Below are 16,561 nucleotides of genomic sequence, written 5' to 3'. Positions count from 1 at the left end.
AACATACATACCTTAATTTAAAAATACTCTATTGCTAAAAGATGTCAACCATCATCTGAGCTTCCAGTGAATAATCACAGCTCTCAGATTACCCTAACAAGTAATGATCAAAAAGTTGAAATGTTACAATAACCAAAATGAGACAGAGCCATGAAGTTAGCAAACATGATTAGAAAGCCAAGTGCCAACAGGCTTGCTTGACACAGGGCTGCAACAACCTTCAATTTATAAAAATCCCAGTATCTGCGAAGCACTTTTAAGTGCAACAAAAAGGGGTACTAAACATTGTGAAATTTTCACCCGGTTTTCTATCTTCAAAGTACTCTTTAATACAACATAGGCAAATACATGCCTTTCATTGTTTCTCACTTGCTATTTTCCTTACTCTCCTACCTATTTTGGGGAGGCTTTTAGTTTTTTGGTAGGTCCCAAAAGCTCACTAAAAACAAATTACTTACACGCTTGATGAAGCAAACCTCTACCAATACTGACCATAAAATGTGTATGCAGCTGCCAATACAGTCCTTACTTTAATAAGCACAACACAGGAGAAAGGCATTTAGAAGCCTAATTCATTTCTCGATGAACGAGCCAAGACCTTAAACATTCTCTACTCAATCCCAGTTCTGAGTTCCCCTCCTTACTTTTTCCCCCAAATGCTCTTCTCGCGTTTCCAAAATTTTCTCATTCACAAAATTTTACATAAATAGCACTTCCTCAGGCTTTCACGAGTAACCTGACCCGGACAGAACCTACAGAGACGGGGACGTAGGGATCCTAAAAATCGTGACCACCCCTACAGCCTGCGCTCGCAGCCGCGCCTCCCAGAAAGCCGCCTGTGACTCGACACACGATGCCCACTGACGCGGGCGTCGCCGCGCGACTCGACTGGCAGCGGCCACGCCTGCGCAGCAGCGGCAGGGCGGGGAGGGGTTCCGCGGGTAGCCGGGAGGGAGTCGGCTAGTTGGGGCGGAGGAGTGGGAGAGGGAGAAAGAGGGTAGACGGCGGAGGGACGGAGGGGAGGAGGGGCGAAGGAGCGGAGGGGAAGGAGGGGCGGAGGGGGCGGAGGGGCGAGCCTTTCCGGACGGTCCTTGTCCTTCACTTCCTGTTTGTGGGACCTTCTGAATCCGGGTCAAGGGTGTTCACCTCCTCTTCTTCTCCGAGGCTGACCCGGCACCTTCAGTGACAGCGGCTTCTGACTCAACCAAGGCCGGTTTCGTCTTATGACCTGCTAGAGCCCGGACGCCCACACCTGCTACAGGAAGTGAAGGCGGGCTTCCTCCACCTACTGGCTGGCAGCCCCGGGCCCTGTGTGCCCGCCGCTGCCGAGGGTCCCCGCCATCCCCTGCGCGCTGATGCGGAGAGGGAACGCGGGCCCGGGACGGCGGCGGAGTGCGGGCGTCTGGCTCCTTAGGCCCGCGACGGGCGGTGCCGGCTCTTGACCCTCCCCAGGCTTGCCACCCCCCGCCTGGGCTTGGATGGGCCCCCCTGCCCGATAAATGTGGCTGCTGAGACTGCGGTGGCGGTGGTCGGACCCGCTGCTGCTGCTCCCCTCCAAGTTCCCCTTTGCCGCGGGACTCTCGGGCCCCACGTCGGGACTGTCGGCCCCCGCTCCTAACCCCGTGGCCCTGGCCTTGCAGCTTGGCGACCATGGACAAGATCCTGGAGGGCCTGGTGAGTTCTTCGCACCCACTGCCCCTGAAGCGGGTGATTGTGCGGAAGGTGGTGGAATCGGCAGAGCATTGGCTGGACGAGGCGCAGTGCGAAGCCATGTTTGACCTGACCACCCGGCTCATCCTGGAGGGCCAAGACCCCTTTCAGCGGCAGGTGGGGCACCAAGTGCTGGAGGCCTACGCACGGTACCACCGGCCGGAGTTCGAGTCCTTCTTCAACAAGACGTTCGTGCTGGGCCTCCTTCAGCAGGGCTACCACTCGCTGGACAGGAAGGACGTAGCCATCCTGGACTACATTCACAACGGCCTGAAGCTGATCATGAGCTGCCCGTCGGTGCTGGACCTCTTCAGCCTGCTGCAGGTGGAGGTGCTACGCATGGTGTGTGAGAGGCCGGAGCCGCAGCTGTGTGCCCGACTGAGCGACCTGCTGAGCGACTTCGTGCAGTGCATCCCCAAGGGAAAATTGTCGATCACTTTCTGTCAACAGCTTGTTCGAACGATAGGCCATTTCCAGTGCGTGTCCACCCAGGAGAAGGAGCTGCGGGAATATGTCTCTCAGGTGACAAAAGTGAGTAACTTGCTGCAGAACATCTGGAAGGCCGAGCCCTCCACACTCCTGCCTTCCCTGCAAGAAGTTTTTGCAAGCATTTCTTCCACGGGTAAGTGTTATTATATTCCGAAAAAAAAAAATCTCTTGGAAATTCAGTCTGTCTCTTACACACACACACATGCACGCACCAGGTTTGCGTCTCTGCCCTGAAAACATTTTCAGTGGAAATCAAATCTGAATACTCTCATCCAAAATTTTATTCCTATCCACTACCCTTTTTTAGGCTGTCCCTTTGTGCCTTAAAAAAAGATAGTGTACCTATTTTAAATGTTGAGAACATTGAAGTCAGAGATCTTTGGCAATAAATAAGGTGCTTAATTGCCCAGCCTCTGCTCAAGTTATGGAATGCTTTGAGGATGACAGCTACTATATAAAGCTTCTATTCATTAGTGACTAATGGTAGCATGATAATGTTTATCATGCTATTATCGTACTTTGTCATCTTGTTGTTACGAATTTTTCCCGTTTTTTTAATTTTCCCACTTTTTTATTCATGGGCTGTACGGTTTGTTTTATTACTGAATTATCCCAGCTAACTATGTAGTTTTTAAATATTGACCTTTTTTTTTTTTTTGTCTGCTCTAATGTAGGAATGAGAGAGTACAGGTTGAATGAGGGAAAGAGTATGAGGCCTTAAATAGGTCATTTTGCACCCAGGACATAGCCCTCGAAATACATCCTTAGAAAGTGGAAAGGAGCCAAGTGATAATTGGCAAGAAAATGCTTTCTCACCAGGGATTTTACCTTGTATCTGCATTACTTTTTGGACTTGGAGCTTTCAGCTCTGTAAGTTGTGAAACAGTAGATCAAAAACTGTGTTTACTTCCTCTATACTTGGTACAACCATTCTCCCTGGCTGCTGTTTGCATCAACTTCTGAAGGAGGTGTTTTCCTTTTATCTTGAGAACCAGAAATAAGAGTAGGGTTTAACAAGCTTTATGCATTCTGATGAATTAAATAAGTTTAGGAAAGAATTACCAAGTATATATTTGCAGTGTCTTAGTTGTTTTATTTTTTAACTGTAATTTTTCTTGTATTACCTGTGTTACTAGAATTGTAAGATTTCCCCAGAATTTTTTCAGCTGTAGCAGTAAAGGTGCTCACCTTGAATTTGCTCAATTATTATATAGTTTAAGCAAATCCCCTCAAAATTCACCTTAATTTTTTACTTCGTTGAGATGTTTTTTAAATCTTCCTTAAAGCAATGTAATGACTACTGTAATTAATAGTTATAAGTTACTTTGGAGGGTCTAACGTAGGAATTTAAGTGATACCTTGCATTTCCTTTCTGATCACTGACTTACAAATGAATATTTTAGCACAACAGTAACTTAATATTAAATAATACAGGAAAACAGAGTAACTTATGGAGTAAATATGGCAATAGTGAACCTTAGTTTTTATATTGTAGTAGTTCTCTGTGTAATGAACAATCATTGCTATTCACCCTTCATCTCTCATTTCTGTAATTTAACATCTACCCATGAGGTGGAGCATTGACAACTGCTTCCTGATTAACACCTTTGCTGCCATTACATTTTTTGTAAATTGTTGTTTTTCTCTGAATACTTTACTTGAACCTTCTTACCATATTCCTTTTTCTTTTTAATTAAAAAAATAGATGCATCATTTGAACCTTCTGTAGCATTGGCAAGCCTTGTGCAGCATATTCCTCTTCAGATGATTACAGTTCTCATCAGGAGCCTAACTACGGATCCAAATGTAAAAGATGCAAGTATGACCCAAGCTCTTTGCAGGTACTTCTTCATGACACATTAGATGGTGTTGTAGATTTGGGAGGATGAGACATTTTGTTGTATTGTGTGGGTAATGAAAAACTTAAGATGTGTAAAACTGAAATCATGGAATCAAATACATAAAGATTCTCCAAATTAGTTGGAATGAATTATTTACCTACTATCGGTTTGACAGACATCCCCTTAATTCAGAGTCCATTTTCAACTAAGATTTTTTTAATTCCAAAAATATATGCTTATTGTATATTGGATTATCAATATATTTTACTAATTTATTTACTCATTATTGTTCCTGAAACCTATTTCTTCTCTCTCTGGGTTGTTGTTTTGTTGTTGTTGGGTTTTTTTTTGTTTTTTTAAAGATGAGTATATACTTTTACTTTCTCTTTCAACCAGAATTTCTGGGTAATACACTTGACCTCTGCTTGAAATATGTTTTTTCTTCCTTATTCTTCAGTAGAGGACTTGGTAAGATACGGAATTCTAATTGACAGTCATTTTCTTTTAACATTTGAAAATAAGACTGCATTGCCTTCTGGCAACTATTGTTGCTGATATGGAGTCTGCTGTCAATCCAATTATCCTTCCTTTGAGTAGTTAGGCTTTTCTGCTAATGTTTGTTTTTCTCCTTGATGTTTTGCAGTCTATTCATATATTTCTAGGTGTAAACTTAATATAATTTATCCTTCTCAACATTTTCATGCTTTTATTAATTCAATCATTTATTTATTCAAATCATATTTATTGTACACTTACCGTAGTGCCAGGCAGTGTTTCAAAACCTTCTTGACCAAATGGATAAAATTGTCTGTCTTCATGGGCTTCCTTTCTAGATGGAAAGGCAGACCGTAAACTGGTAACTTATTTTATTGATTCCAAGATGCATCCTGATTTCAGAGATGTTAAAATGTATAAATGCTCAGTCATTTGATGTTGACATGATTTTCCCTGCGTTGGTGGTATATAAACTAATTATATATCCTAAAGTTGATTTTGTTTTAGATTTTATTAAATATGATAATTAAAGTATAATTTAGTATGTTGAATAGTGATGAGTGCTTTCGGAAAAAAGTAGATAGGAAAGACATAAAATATGAGGAAGTGGTTTGGAATTTTAAATAGGATGGATTAGGAAAGCCTCAGTGAGAAGGTGACAATGAGGTAAAGACATAAATGAAATGAGGGAGAAAACCCTGTGGAGAGCTAAATGAAAAAAATCAGAACTGTCTTACAATTCACCATGATTTTTTCTTCAAAGGTACCATTTATGGAGCTTATTCCAGCTATTGTGTTTCTTTATTTCAAAGACTCTATTTTTCTGATTGAGCTTTTCCTCTCTACCTATTTTTAATATCTGCCTGGGGTTTCTTGGTGTGTGTGTGTGTCTGTCTATATGTATTGCACATCTAAACAAAATGCAGTGCTTTGGAACAAAATGGTTTCTGTGTACCTGCTATAAAATTACAGTCATGACATAAACTTAAGTATTTATGTTGGTTTCTCAGAAAGCTACATATATACATATCTGTCTGTCTATAACACAGACTTTGGGGACTTTAATATTTTCTACCTTTTCCCCCTTTTTGTCTAGTGTTTAAAAAGGACTTTCTCTCCTTGCTTTCCTTCTTTTTTCCTTGTGCTCTTAAATTTAACTGAATCAATTTATCTGTAACTATTACTTTCAGATTCTCATTGCTCATTCTCTCCTTAACTTGCATACATATGTGAACATGCTTTGTATATTGAAGAAAAATATATATTAATATTGCTCCTGCTATATGGCCTCTATCCCCACTACTTTTTTTTTTTTAAGTTTATTTATTTTGAGAGAGAGAGAAAGGGAGAGAATTCCAAGCAGATCCCAATATGAGACTCAGTCCCATGAACCATGAGATCATGACCTGAGCCAAAATCCAAAGTCAGGCTCCTAATTGACTGAGCCACCCAGGTGCCCCTATTCCAACTACTTTGTATTTATAGTGATCTCTTTGCCATATTTAGTGGTCTGTATTTTTGTTTTCATCTTCTTGGTATCTTTATATTCATAGTTCTTAAATTTTTCGAAATGCTGTGACACCATACTATTAGGATTTTCTTCATATTGTTTCTCCTTTTAATTTTTACTTTCCCATTTATTCTTATCATTTTATCAATTCTCTTCTATGTATGGTTGATTTCTAAGCCTTTATATAAAGTTCTCATTGTTCATTTATTTTTAAGAAACACTCATATCTCCTCCATCTCTCCATAGAGAAATTCCTTCTGTGTCCTGCTTAGCAGTAATATTCCTTTTTCACTGTGATGAATTTATCTTTCTTTCTCTTTGTGATGAATATATCATAAATTATGTTGTCCTCTAAACAAAATGGGAAGATTCAGAGAATTACAGATTTTAGAGCTTAAAGTGAAATTAGAAATCAATTGGTATGTCACCTTCATTGCTTAGAGAATAATATCCAACATTTTTCATTGTATGCCCTAAGTCATTACAACAGAATCTTCTAGTTGGTCTTTTTGCCAGCAGTGATTTATCTCTCTTCTCTAAATCATCCTGACTTCCTTTTTCCCTTCTGATCAACAAATTACAATGACTACCATCACTTGCTAAATCAAGTGCAAATTCCATTTCTTGGCAGTCAGCACTCTTAGTGTTAATTTTTCAACCTTTTCAAATAGTCATAGTATCCAACTTATCAATTTGTTTTGTTTTTAAAATATATTTATAGAGCACCTGGCTGGCTCAGTAGGAAGAGCATGCAACTCTTCATCTTGGAGTTGTGAGTTTGAGCCCCACATTAGGCGTACAGATTGCTTAAAATGAATTAATTAATTTTTAAAAATAAAATATATTTGATAACTAATTTTTGCCTATTTGTTTCTATGGGACGTTGTGATGCAGTTTTTGTGTTGCATTTCTGATTTATCCTACTTGTTACCATTTAACCTACCTTCTATCTGGAGTAATTACTCTTGTGTTGCAAATGTAAGTGAAAAGGGTAGCTATGTTTAGTTTTATCATTCTCCCACTTTATAATTTCCTATACTCTGTACGTCCCCACACAGAGCACTTACCATGCTTTAACAGTTATTTTCTATAATACTGAGAAATGCAAATACAATACCAGGAACAGATAAGTAACATTAAAGTATGCAATAGGCCGTATGTAACTGAAATAATAAGGAATGGGGTGCACAAGCACCTTATAAAAGAGGAAGCTGATCCTCAACTCCAGTTTTCTTGTGCTACAGGAAATTTGAGTTCAGTGTTGCTGATCTGATTTTTCAGAAGAAACTTGAAAGTTTTTTATGTGAAATTTCCCGATTTTTAAAACGATGTAACAAATAACCCAACTGAGGCTAGATCTAGCTGTGAAGCTGCCTTCTAAAAGTAAAAATTGGTTTTATTCTCCACAAATTATGAATAAATCTATTTTATGTCCTATGTAATATTGCTAATTTTAATGTTAAGATTTTCAAGTTGCATATTTTTTAGCTCTAGAAGGAAATGGTTTTATTTATTCCACAAATTTGAGCTCCTTCTCAGTGCCGAGCACTCTGCTGAATACTGGAGGTCCAAAGATTAAAGATTGAAAAACAAACAAACAAAAGCCAGTAGTAAGATCACTGCTCTTAAGCTCATGGTCTAATGGAGGAAGACTTCAAAGTACATAAATTACAACTATAATTAAATGTTCTTTAAATAGTAAGAAACTGACTTGGTATATCAGGGTTAAGAGTCCTTAAAATTCATGCAGTAACCAATGCATGGTGGACAAGATTACTCTAGTAACCATAAAAATAACTCCTCTTACAATGCCTATGCTTGAAAAGATTTGGGCATATGCTAGTCCAGTCAGATTGAACCAGAACTAGAATATAATTAAAGTATAGCTAAAAGAATTGCATTATTCAACAGCAGACTTTAGTTCAAACAGCAGTACTGCTGTAACTGTGTAACTGTTGACAAGTTTCCTAACTTTTTTTTTTTTACCAATTTGAAAACAGAAATTGTAAACACTATTAAATTTTCAGGATTCAATAGAATACCTGTTTTATAATAGGCACTCAAATGTTTGTTGAGTGAATGGCTTCTAATTCATGGTACTTCTGACTTGAAGTTTCTTTAGGATTGTCAGGAGTTTAGGTACATATGGGATAAGGTAAAGAGTAGAGGGTTATGAGATGGGAAGCTAGAAGTGGGGAGGAGAGGACAAAGCTGATTGGGTGACTAGGTATACTGAAGAACCATGGCCAAACGGAATTTTCTACTCTGCCCCTTGACCTTAGCTAAGGGGAGTTCTGGGCCACAGCCCTGTGTTCCAGGGAGCCCAGGTTCTGTTCTGGCAGTACCATTCCCCACAGGACAGAGTCCACATGTGGAGCCCAGGAGATGTGTTCACATATACTCCTCCTCTAAACCACATCTTTTTTTGTGTGCATATTTGCACTTAAAAAATACACAGTATGTACTCACATGATTTTCTTTGAAATAAGAACAGTTTTTAAAAGACTTACTGGCACTTTTTTTTCTGTTTTAATTAAACAATATTTCAGTTCTTTCCATGTTAGATCCCCATGGATAGATTCATATAGATCAATCTCATCCTTAAAAACTCTACATAAATGTTTCATAGTATATTTAGCTATATCCTTATTGATAGACATTTAGATTGTTTGCATTTTTCCATATCCTAAATACAAGTGCTACGGTGAATTTATTCTTGGTACACAAATGCAAGTGTCTCTTCATGTATGTAGAGTGACTATCAACTTTTATGAAAATCAGCTTAACAATGGTTGGAAGGTGTGGAACAGCTGTCAAGGACTACTTCAATGATTTATAACTATCACTGTTAGAAGATGTCTTGAAAAACAAGAGAGGAAGTAAAATATGTGTAGGAAGGGAGCATAGATATGCTGATTACAGCATATCTGTAATGCATACAGATAACTTGTAGTTAACATGCATTTGGACTTTGGACCACTCTTGATAATCTGATGGAACATTTTAATCTCAAGAGCAAAACCCTTAAAAAAGATAACACTCCAGTGTTAATATAGATAGTTACAATATAGCTGTTGTGAAAATGACCAAGTCAATTTAGAAGTCCATTTTTTAAACATGTTAGTTGCTCTTTTGGTCATATGTTTGTATGCTTAGTATTTATGTTTGACATTTTGTTCAATTATTTACTTATTTCTTTATTGCCACATATGTTAATATTTGGTAGAAAAGAAGCATACACATTGAGTATTTCCAGTGTTGTATATTAACTCATATAGTCTTCATAGCAGCTCTGTAAAATAAGCATGTGTGTCTGTAATCTACAGATGAGAAAACAGACACAGAGGCTAAATAACTTTATCAGGTATCAGGGCCCCCTCCCCAACTAATAAATGATAAGTTGAGATTTTGAAACCAGATCACTCTGACTTAAAAAACCTTTTTTTGCCACTACTATTTTCATATTATGTAATCCCCAAAATTGGACCATTGGATCAAACAGTATAAACATTTGGCCCAAATGCTTTCCAAGAGTTGTACCACTCTTCATTGTGATTGATGTCCCACCCTGCGGACAGTCTCTGTCAAACTCCATGTTACTTTGCCATTATCTCCATTAAACTGGGTTGATTTTCAAGAAGAAAAACACTAATTCAGTATATAGTATATTTAGACTTTCAGTACCCTTTTATCTATTTGAAGCTTCTTTTTTTCTTGGTATAGTAGGATATTGAAAGGGTGAAAAGACCTGTTTCACAATTCAAAATACAGTCTTTTTTAACAGTGTATTTCATATTTAGACTGCAGTTACCAGAAAGAAATTTTGTTTCCATGTATCTTAAAGAACTACATTTGAACTGCTCTTCTTAGAGTAAGTTTGCCTAATAAATTCTAGATTCCACTATGTAACATCAACTTAAAACTTTACTTTTACGTGAAATGACCCTTTATTGGAAATTCTTTTTATTGAGATATGTGAGAAACTGTCAGCTTACAAGATTGGAAACTCCTTGAGTACAAGCTCCCATTACACTCATTTCTACATCCTATAATTTGATTTGATTTTTTAATGTTTATTTACTTTGAGAGAGGGAGAGTACACAAGCAGGGGCGGGGCAGAGAGAGAGAGGGAGAGAGAATCCCAAGTAGGCTCCGGACTGTCAGTGCAGAGCTGGCGTGGGGCTCTCACATCCATGAGATCATGGCCTACGCTGAAATCAAGAGTAGGACGTTTAACCAACTGAGCCACTCGGGTGCCCCTTATTTCTGCATCTTAAACAATGCTCTATTGAGTCACAAAGGGAGTGGTTATCTACTCTAACCCTTGTTATTTCCAACTAAAAGATGTTGAAAATATTTTCAAGATTAATAGTTTTGTTTTTCAATTTTCAGAATGATTGACTGGCTGTCCTGGCCATTGGCTCAGCATGTGGATACATGGGTGATTGCACTCCTGAAGGGACTGGCAGCTGTCCAGAAGTTTACTATTTTGATAGATGTTACTTTACTGAAAATAGAACTGGTAAGTGGGAGTACTGAAATCTCTTAAAATGAATGGTCTCCTAATCAGTGCTTTTGTCTTTGAGTTGTCCCTATAAAGTATCAAATGTTGAATATGTTCTAATTTTGGGTTTTCTTTTGAATAATAATTTTGAAACAGCTTTTAGAAATTGAAAATGGTATTTAAGTATAGGTAATTAAAATAATTTTGCTGTTTTCAAGTATCAAATATAAAAGCATATTCCTCCCATTATTCCCCAAAAAATGTTTAGTATTTTGAGTGAGAGAGAGTGCATGTGCAAGTGCACACACGTGTGTGCACATGGGGGAGGCCAGAGAGAGAGGGAGAGAGAGAACCCCAAGCAGGCTCCACACTGTGAGCGCTAAACCTGATATGGGGCTCAAGCTCACAAACTGAGATCACGATCTGAGCCGAAATCAAGAGATGGACACAAAACTGACTGAGCCACCCAGGCGCCCTTCCTATTATCTTTTGTATCCAGCTAATCTAGCCTGTACCACCATTATTCAACCAACACTGTCTTTGACACCAGTGCTTTCCAGTATTGCTAAACTCGGAGTTATTTATCAGTCCTCCTCTCATTTATCCTATCAGCGGCATTTGACAGTTGATCACTCCCTCTTGAAACACTTTCCTCGCTTACTTTTTGTCCCAGTTCTCTTCTTTTTTTTTTTTCCTCTGGTCACTAGTATCTCAGTCTCTTGTAGTGGATCTTTCTAACTTTAGAGTGCTTTAGAGTTCCTTTCATTTTTGATCAGTTTTCTTCTCAGTCCATACTCACAGCATATATGTTCCATGGCTTTAAATAATGTTTCTAAGTTAACAACTGCCAGGTTCCTATTTCTTGTTCATTATTTTCCCATGAACTCCATATTTATGTATCCAACCGTCCATACTTGGGTCTCAGATTCAACTTTTTCATTTCATTTCATTTTCATTTCTCTGATTTTTCCCTCCCAGGCCTGGTCTTCCCCATCTTATATAGTTACTCTATCCTTCCACTCGCTCAGGCCAAAACGTTGAAGCTGTCCTTCTCTTACTCTCTCAGCCGTTATCCTACAAATCCTATTGACTCCACATTTAAAATATATCCAGAATCCTATCACTTTTAACTGGCTACATCACTACCACTTTGATCCAAAGTCATTATCATGCCTTGCGGTACTGATTGCAGTAGCCTCCCTGCTCCTGCCCTTGGTCCCCCACAGATGTCACATAAGTCCTATATGGTCTCGCCCACTGCTGCTTCTCTCATCGAGTCTCCTGCTATCATTGCCTCAGTCCTTTTGCTTTGCTTACACTGCCCTCTTTGCTGTACCTCTAGTATACCAAGCTACAGGCCTCAAGGTCTTTGTAGTGCTTGACATTTGCCTTCCTTATTATGCTCTTCTCCCAGGTACCTGCCAGGCTTATTCTCATTTCCTTCAGTGTTTTATAGTCAGATGTCACCTTTTACATGAGGAATTTTTTGAATACCCAAATAAAATAGCAGACCCCTTTGTTACTCAGCAGCCTGTGTTCTTCATACTCCGTTCTTCATAGCACTTGTCTCCATGTTACTTTTTATTGTCTACCCACCCTGTAGACAGTAAGCCCTATCAGATCAGAGATTTTCTTTTAATCCACCTTTTTATCCTCAGTGCCTAGAACAATGCCGAGCAGTAGTAAGTACTCAGTAAGTATTTATTGAATGAAGTGTGGGCCAAGGAACTATCACTTTGTAAATAAGATTTGACAGATTTTTATTTGATCAGAGGGTTTTAAGAGTTGTTTAGGCCACTACATTCCCTTGACTCAGTCATGTTGTTCTCTCTCACCTTTCTCTCTCCCAAAGTTTAATAACATGTTATGATAGACCTTTCCAGGAAGGGGTAGTCACATACATATTTTTGTTCCAAGGAAAATAACCACTGGTTGCGTTAATGATTTCCCTACAAACTCTTTAAGATGGATATCTTGTCTTTTTTGAAGGTTTTTAATCGACTTTGGTTTCCTCTTGTGAGACCTGGTGCTCTTGCAGTTCTTTCTCATATGCTGCTTAGTTTTCAGCATTCTCCAGAGGCGTTCCATTTGGTAAGTTGGGACACAAGCTTTCTACGTTGAAAAGCTTTGTTTTAAAATTTTAGTTTAATATTGAGTCACATTTATATATAGTCAAAAGATTGTAGGTTAGTCCTGAATCTATTTTCTTGTAGCTTTATGATGTCTTAGAAAATTGAGGTTATGGGATTTCCCTCCAAAGAATTTATTTCCAGAATGTCTGAGTATCACCAAAACTGTTCCACTTGCAACCACTACCAGCAACTGAAGTTACTGCTCTACACGAGAGACGTCACATGTCTGCATCACTGATGGTTGTCGGTTGCACATGTGAACTGTGTAGAAGAAAAAAAATGGTTTAAAGCCACTGACTGCTTTAGAATTTCAGAAACATGAAAACATCAATTGTTTTATAGCCCCAGAACTAAGACTTTATTCTCTCCCAACCTGCAACCTACAAATCCTACTGACTCTACCTTTAAAATATATACGGAATCCTACCACTTACAATAAGCTACATCGCTGGTTTTGATTTGATTTGATTTCAGTTATTTGATTATCATTTATTACAGGTGGAAATGACAAAATGTTATTCAGAGAACCTGTCCACTTATCTGTCTAGCACATCACAGAAAGGCAGTGCTTTATGTGGTTACTTGCTTCCTCCAGGATCTGATACTCAGTTTTATAGGACTGGAACCTCATTATCAATCCACCCACAATGTAAAACTCTTAGGAATGTGGACCTACTACAAGCAAATTCAAAGGAGACTGATGAATAAGTGCTGAATCCCAGTTGTTGATTGTTAGCTAGTAATATAACTAGCCTCAGAGAACCATCTACATACATAGGCTGCTCATTGCCCCACTGCCACTGAAGGAAAAGCGGCAGGCTTTGTAGAAAGTAAACCTTACCAACAAGTAATTACATTATGCATTGTCACTTAGGATGTGTTATTCCAAGAATTTCTACAGTTAATTGCCTAATTAGTGATCTTGACCATCAACGAATAACTTTGTTACACAAACAAAACAAAACTCAAAACTTGAGCTGATATAGCAGGTGTACTAGCAGAGTCTAATGAGAATTTCTACAGTTAACAGTCCAATTGGTGATCTTGACCATGAGCCAATAACCTTATATCTGCTGGTTATACAAACAAAACTCAACTTGGACTAATATAGCATGATAAGTAGCAATGTTTAACAAGGTAAAGAACATCAGTTATTTGTGTCTGTCTTCAGGCATAGTCATGTGTGGGCCATTTGAGAAAAGGTTTCTTTTCAGAATTTCTGGGAAGGAGATTCTCTAACATAACTTAGTCATCCATTCTAATGTTTATTGCTTCTCACACTGAGAACATTTGTTAATCTCTCTGATTAGTCTTTTATGCCATACTCTAAACCTATTTGTTTGTTCACAGTTTTTTAAAAGATGGAAGATACTCCATATGTTGTATTGCTTTTATTTTCTGAAAAAAAATAATAGTTTTAAAAAAAGTTTGACTTTGAAATATTTATTGAAATATGAATCATTTATTTAAGAAATCGTTAGATCTGAAATTGAAAGTTGTCATCTGGCTTAAGTAAATTCTAAAAACTAAGATCTAATTATTGCTTACATACTGTGGATAGCCTAACCAGCTACTCAGCTAAAATGAACTTGGGCATCTAGTGGCAGATCATGTGGTAGTTAAATCAACTGTAACTAATTCAGTGACGAAGTCAGGTTTAGAAGTTGTTAAGTATAAGCAATAATCTGGAATCACCAACATCACTATTCATCATATTACATGTTTATACTATTTTAGAGCAAACCAATATTGATGTTATAATGTATTTATAGATCAAATCACTTTTCTTAAGCTTTTTATAAGTGGAGAGAAATTTATTTTATACAAAAGAAAAATATCAAAGCTTCTAATAAGTTATCTACATTTTCTCAAATAGTAACTTTAATGAGTATTACAGTAATGTCTATAAATATTTAGATTTGCTCATTCAAAAAATATCAACTTTGAGGCATTTAGAAGGTAATAGCCTGCTTGTACATATATCTATGCCTATGAAAAACTTAGTCTCATTTCTATGGCAGTGATAATTTTAACCATATAGGATGTAGTAGTAGACAACTATATTACCTGATTGCAAAGACCAAATCTACACTTGGAAAGCTTTTAGAAGATTTGGAAGTAAATTAAATAATCATTTTTTTTTATTATGTTCTCTTCTCTTCCACTTCTCTCTCTCTCTTTTCACCTGTGAGGAAACAAAATAATTTTGGATTTCTGACTATTTTAGCAAGAGAGTATCTAATAGAAATGGCTTTATGGAGCAAAATTATAATTCAGCTCTGCCTAGAAATGTAGAGATACTAGGAGAGTGAACTCATTAGGAACTGATGGTTTCATGATCAAATTAATACCTTTGATGGAGGTAGGATTGAAGAAGGTAGTGCAAAAGCTAAAATGTCATTTTAAGACCTCAAGCATAGAATGAGAGCAAAATGAGAATAGCAGTGTTAAGAATATCATTGTTCTTTTTAGGAAGAAGGAAAGAAAGTTGATGTGATACTACTGTAATTGTTGTTTGAAGATCATAGAGCTTTAACTTCACTTTGATTACAACTAGGCAAACAAAAAACTGTTCTAGAAGTAGAACATAATATTCTTAGACGCCTTTTACACATGAAGTATAAATGTATAGTAATAGATTATAATTAATAATTAGTTGGAACAAGGATACCACTGTACTAATGGAATGAGCCATTTCAGTAAAACAGGGTTTATTTTGTTAATATCATCTTGAATATGTAATGGCTGTGTATTGACTTTAGCCTGATTTTATAATGAAAGGACACATCTGTGCTTATTATCAATACTGTTTTCTATGTGTTTTTGAGCAAATGAGCATTTTAGATTTCTCTTTTATATTTAACCCATTTCTTAAAAATAATAGAAATTTCTGATTCCATTTATTTTTAGAACCATCTCCTCTTTTTGGAGGTGGGGAATGGGAGTTGTTAATAAGGATAACCATGCTAACATAAGACATCATCTCTTTGCTTATCTAAAAGAAAGTTAATCCTATAGCCTGAGCTGTAATATTAGTTACTTCACTTTCTTGAAGTAGACTTTAATATGCAAAGTATATATAGCATTTAATTCTTTCAAGTGAAAAAATCTAAAACTCACACTAGATGGAGCCCTTAAGCTAATTTTCAGTTCATCTTTTAAAAGTTTGTTCCTATTGTGAACAATCTGGTAAATATTATAGTCGTAACATTTTTCAACTTAAGGCATTTTTTAGAATGGCAGGAGTGACTAAACCTTCTATTTTATACCTTAGTTTGTTTTAGATAGAGTATAAGGATGAGGAGAGGGGTCTCATGGAATTAAAATTATATGTGACTTTGAAACTAGATTTACCTTGATATTCTAGAAATTTTTAACTTCATAGCTTTTTTAGACAAAGGCTATGACTGAACATACAGAAAAGTATTTGCTGATCATGTAACCTTTCCATTCCATTTGTAGGCTAGAGAATTTTTGCCAATTTGTAAAAATTAAAGAATGTTTGTCTTTTTTCTCTTCAGATTGTTCCTCATGTGGTTAATTTGGTTCACTCCTTCAAAAGTGATGGTCTCCCTTCCAGTACAGCCTTCTTAGTGCAGTTAACAGAATTGATACACTGTATGATGTATCATTATTCTGGATTTCCAGATCTCTACGAACCTATTCTGGAAGCAATAAAGGTATGATAGTAGTTGCACCAGTATTTGTACAGCCACAGACCATGATGTGATAGATGAATGTAGTGAAACATTTCTATAATTAGCTATTCAATTTACTATTCTATGATAGTATGCATTTTATTTGAAAAATATAACTGGAATCAGGATTCATTAATATTTAGGAAGTAATCTCTTATTTGTTATAACTAATCTAAGTTAAT

General features: G+C 37.3%; 1 protein-coding gene across 1 annotated transcript in view; it reads left to right on the top strand.

The window, feature by feature from the left end:
- Positions 1-1,137: 1,137 nt before the first annotated feature.
- The window catches only part of USP38 (ubiquitin specific peptidase 38), a 32,355-nt gene continuing 16,931 nt past the window's right edge, over positions 1,138-16,561 (top strand). The window contains exons 1-5 of the mRNA XM_039248217.1: positions 1,138-2,332; positions 3,905-4,040; positions 10,438-10,567; positions 12,539-12,640; positions 16,203-16,361. Of these exons, the coding sequence (XP_039104148.1) occupies positions 1,651-2,332; positions 3,905-4,040; positions 10,438-10,567; positions 12,539-12,640; positions 16,203-16,361 (1,209 nt within the window). The 5' untranslated portion in view covers positions 1,138-1,650. The remainder of the gene's footprint in view (positions 2,333-3,904; positions 4,041-10,437; positions 10,568-12,538; positions 12,641-16,202; positions 16,362-16,561) is intronic.

The sequence above is a fragment of the Hyaena hyaena genome, unplaced genomic scaffold (assembly GCF_003009895.1).
Source record: "Hyaena hyaena isolate Hyena2069 unplaced genomic scaffold, ASM300989v1 scaffold_304, whole genome shotgun sequence".
Lineage (NCBI taxonomy): Eukaryota > Metazoa > Chordata > Mammalia > Carnivora > Hyaenidae > Hyaena > Hyaena hyaena.
Note: the sequence above shows the minus strand (reverse complement) of the source record. Positions and strands in the feature narration are given on the sequence as shown.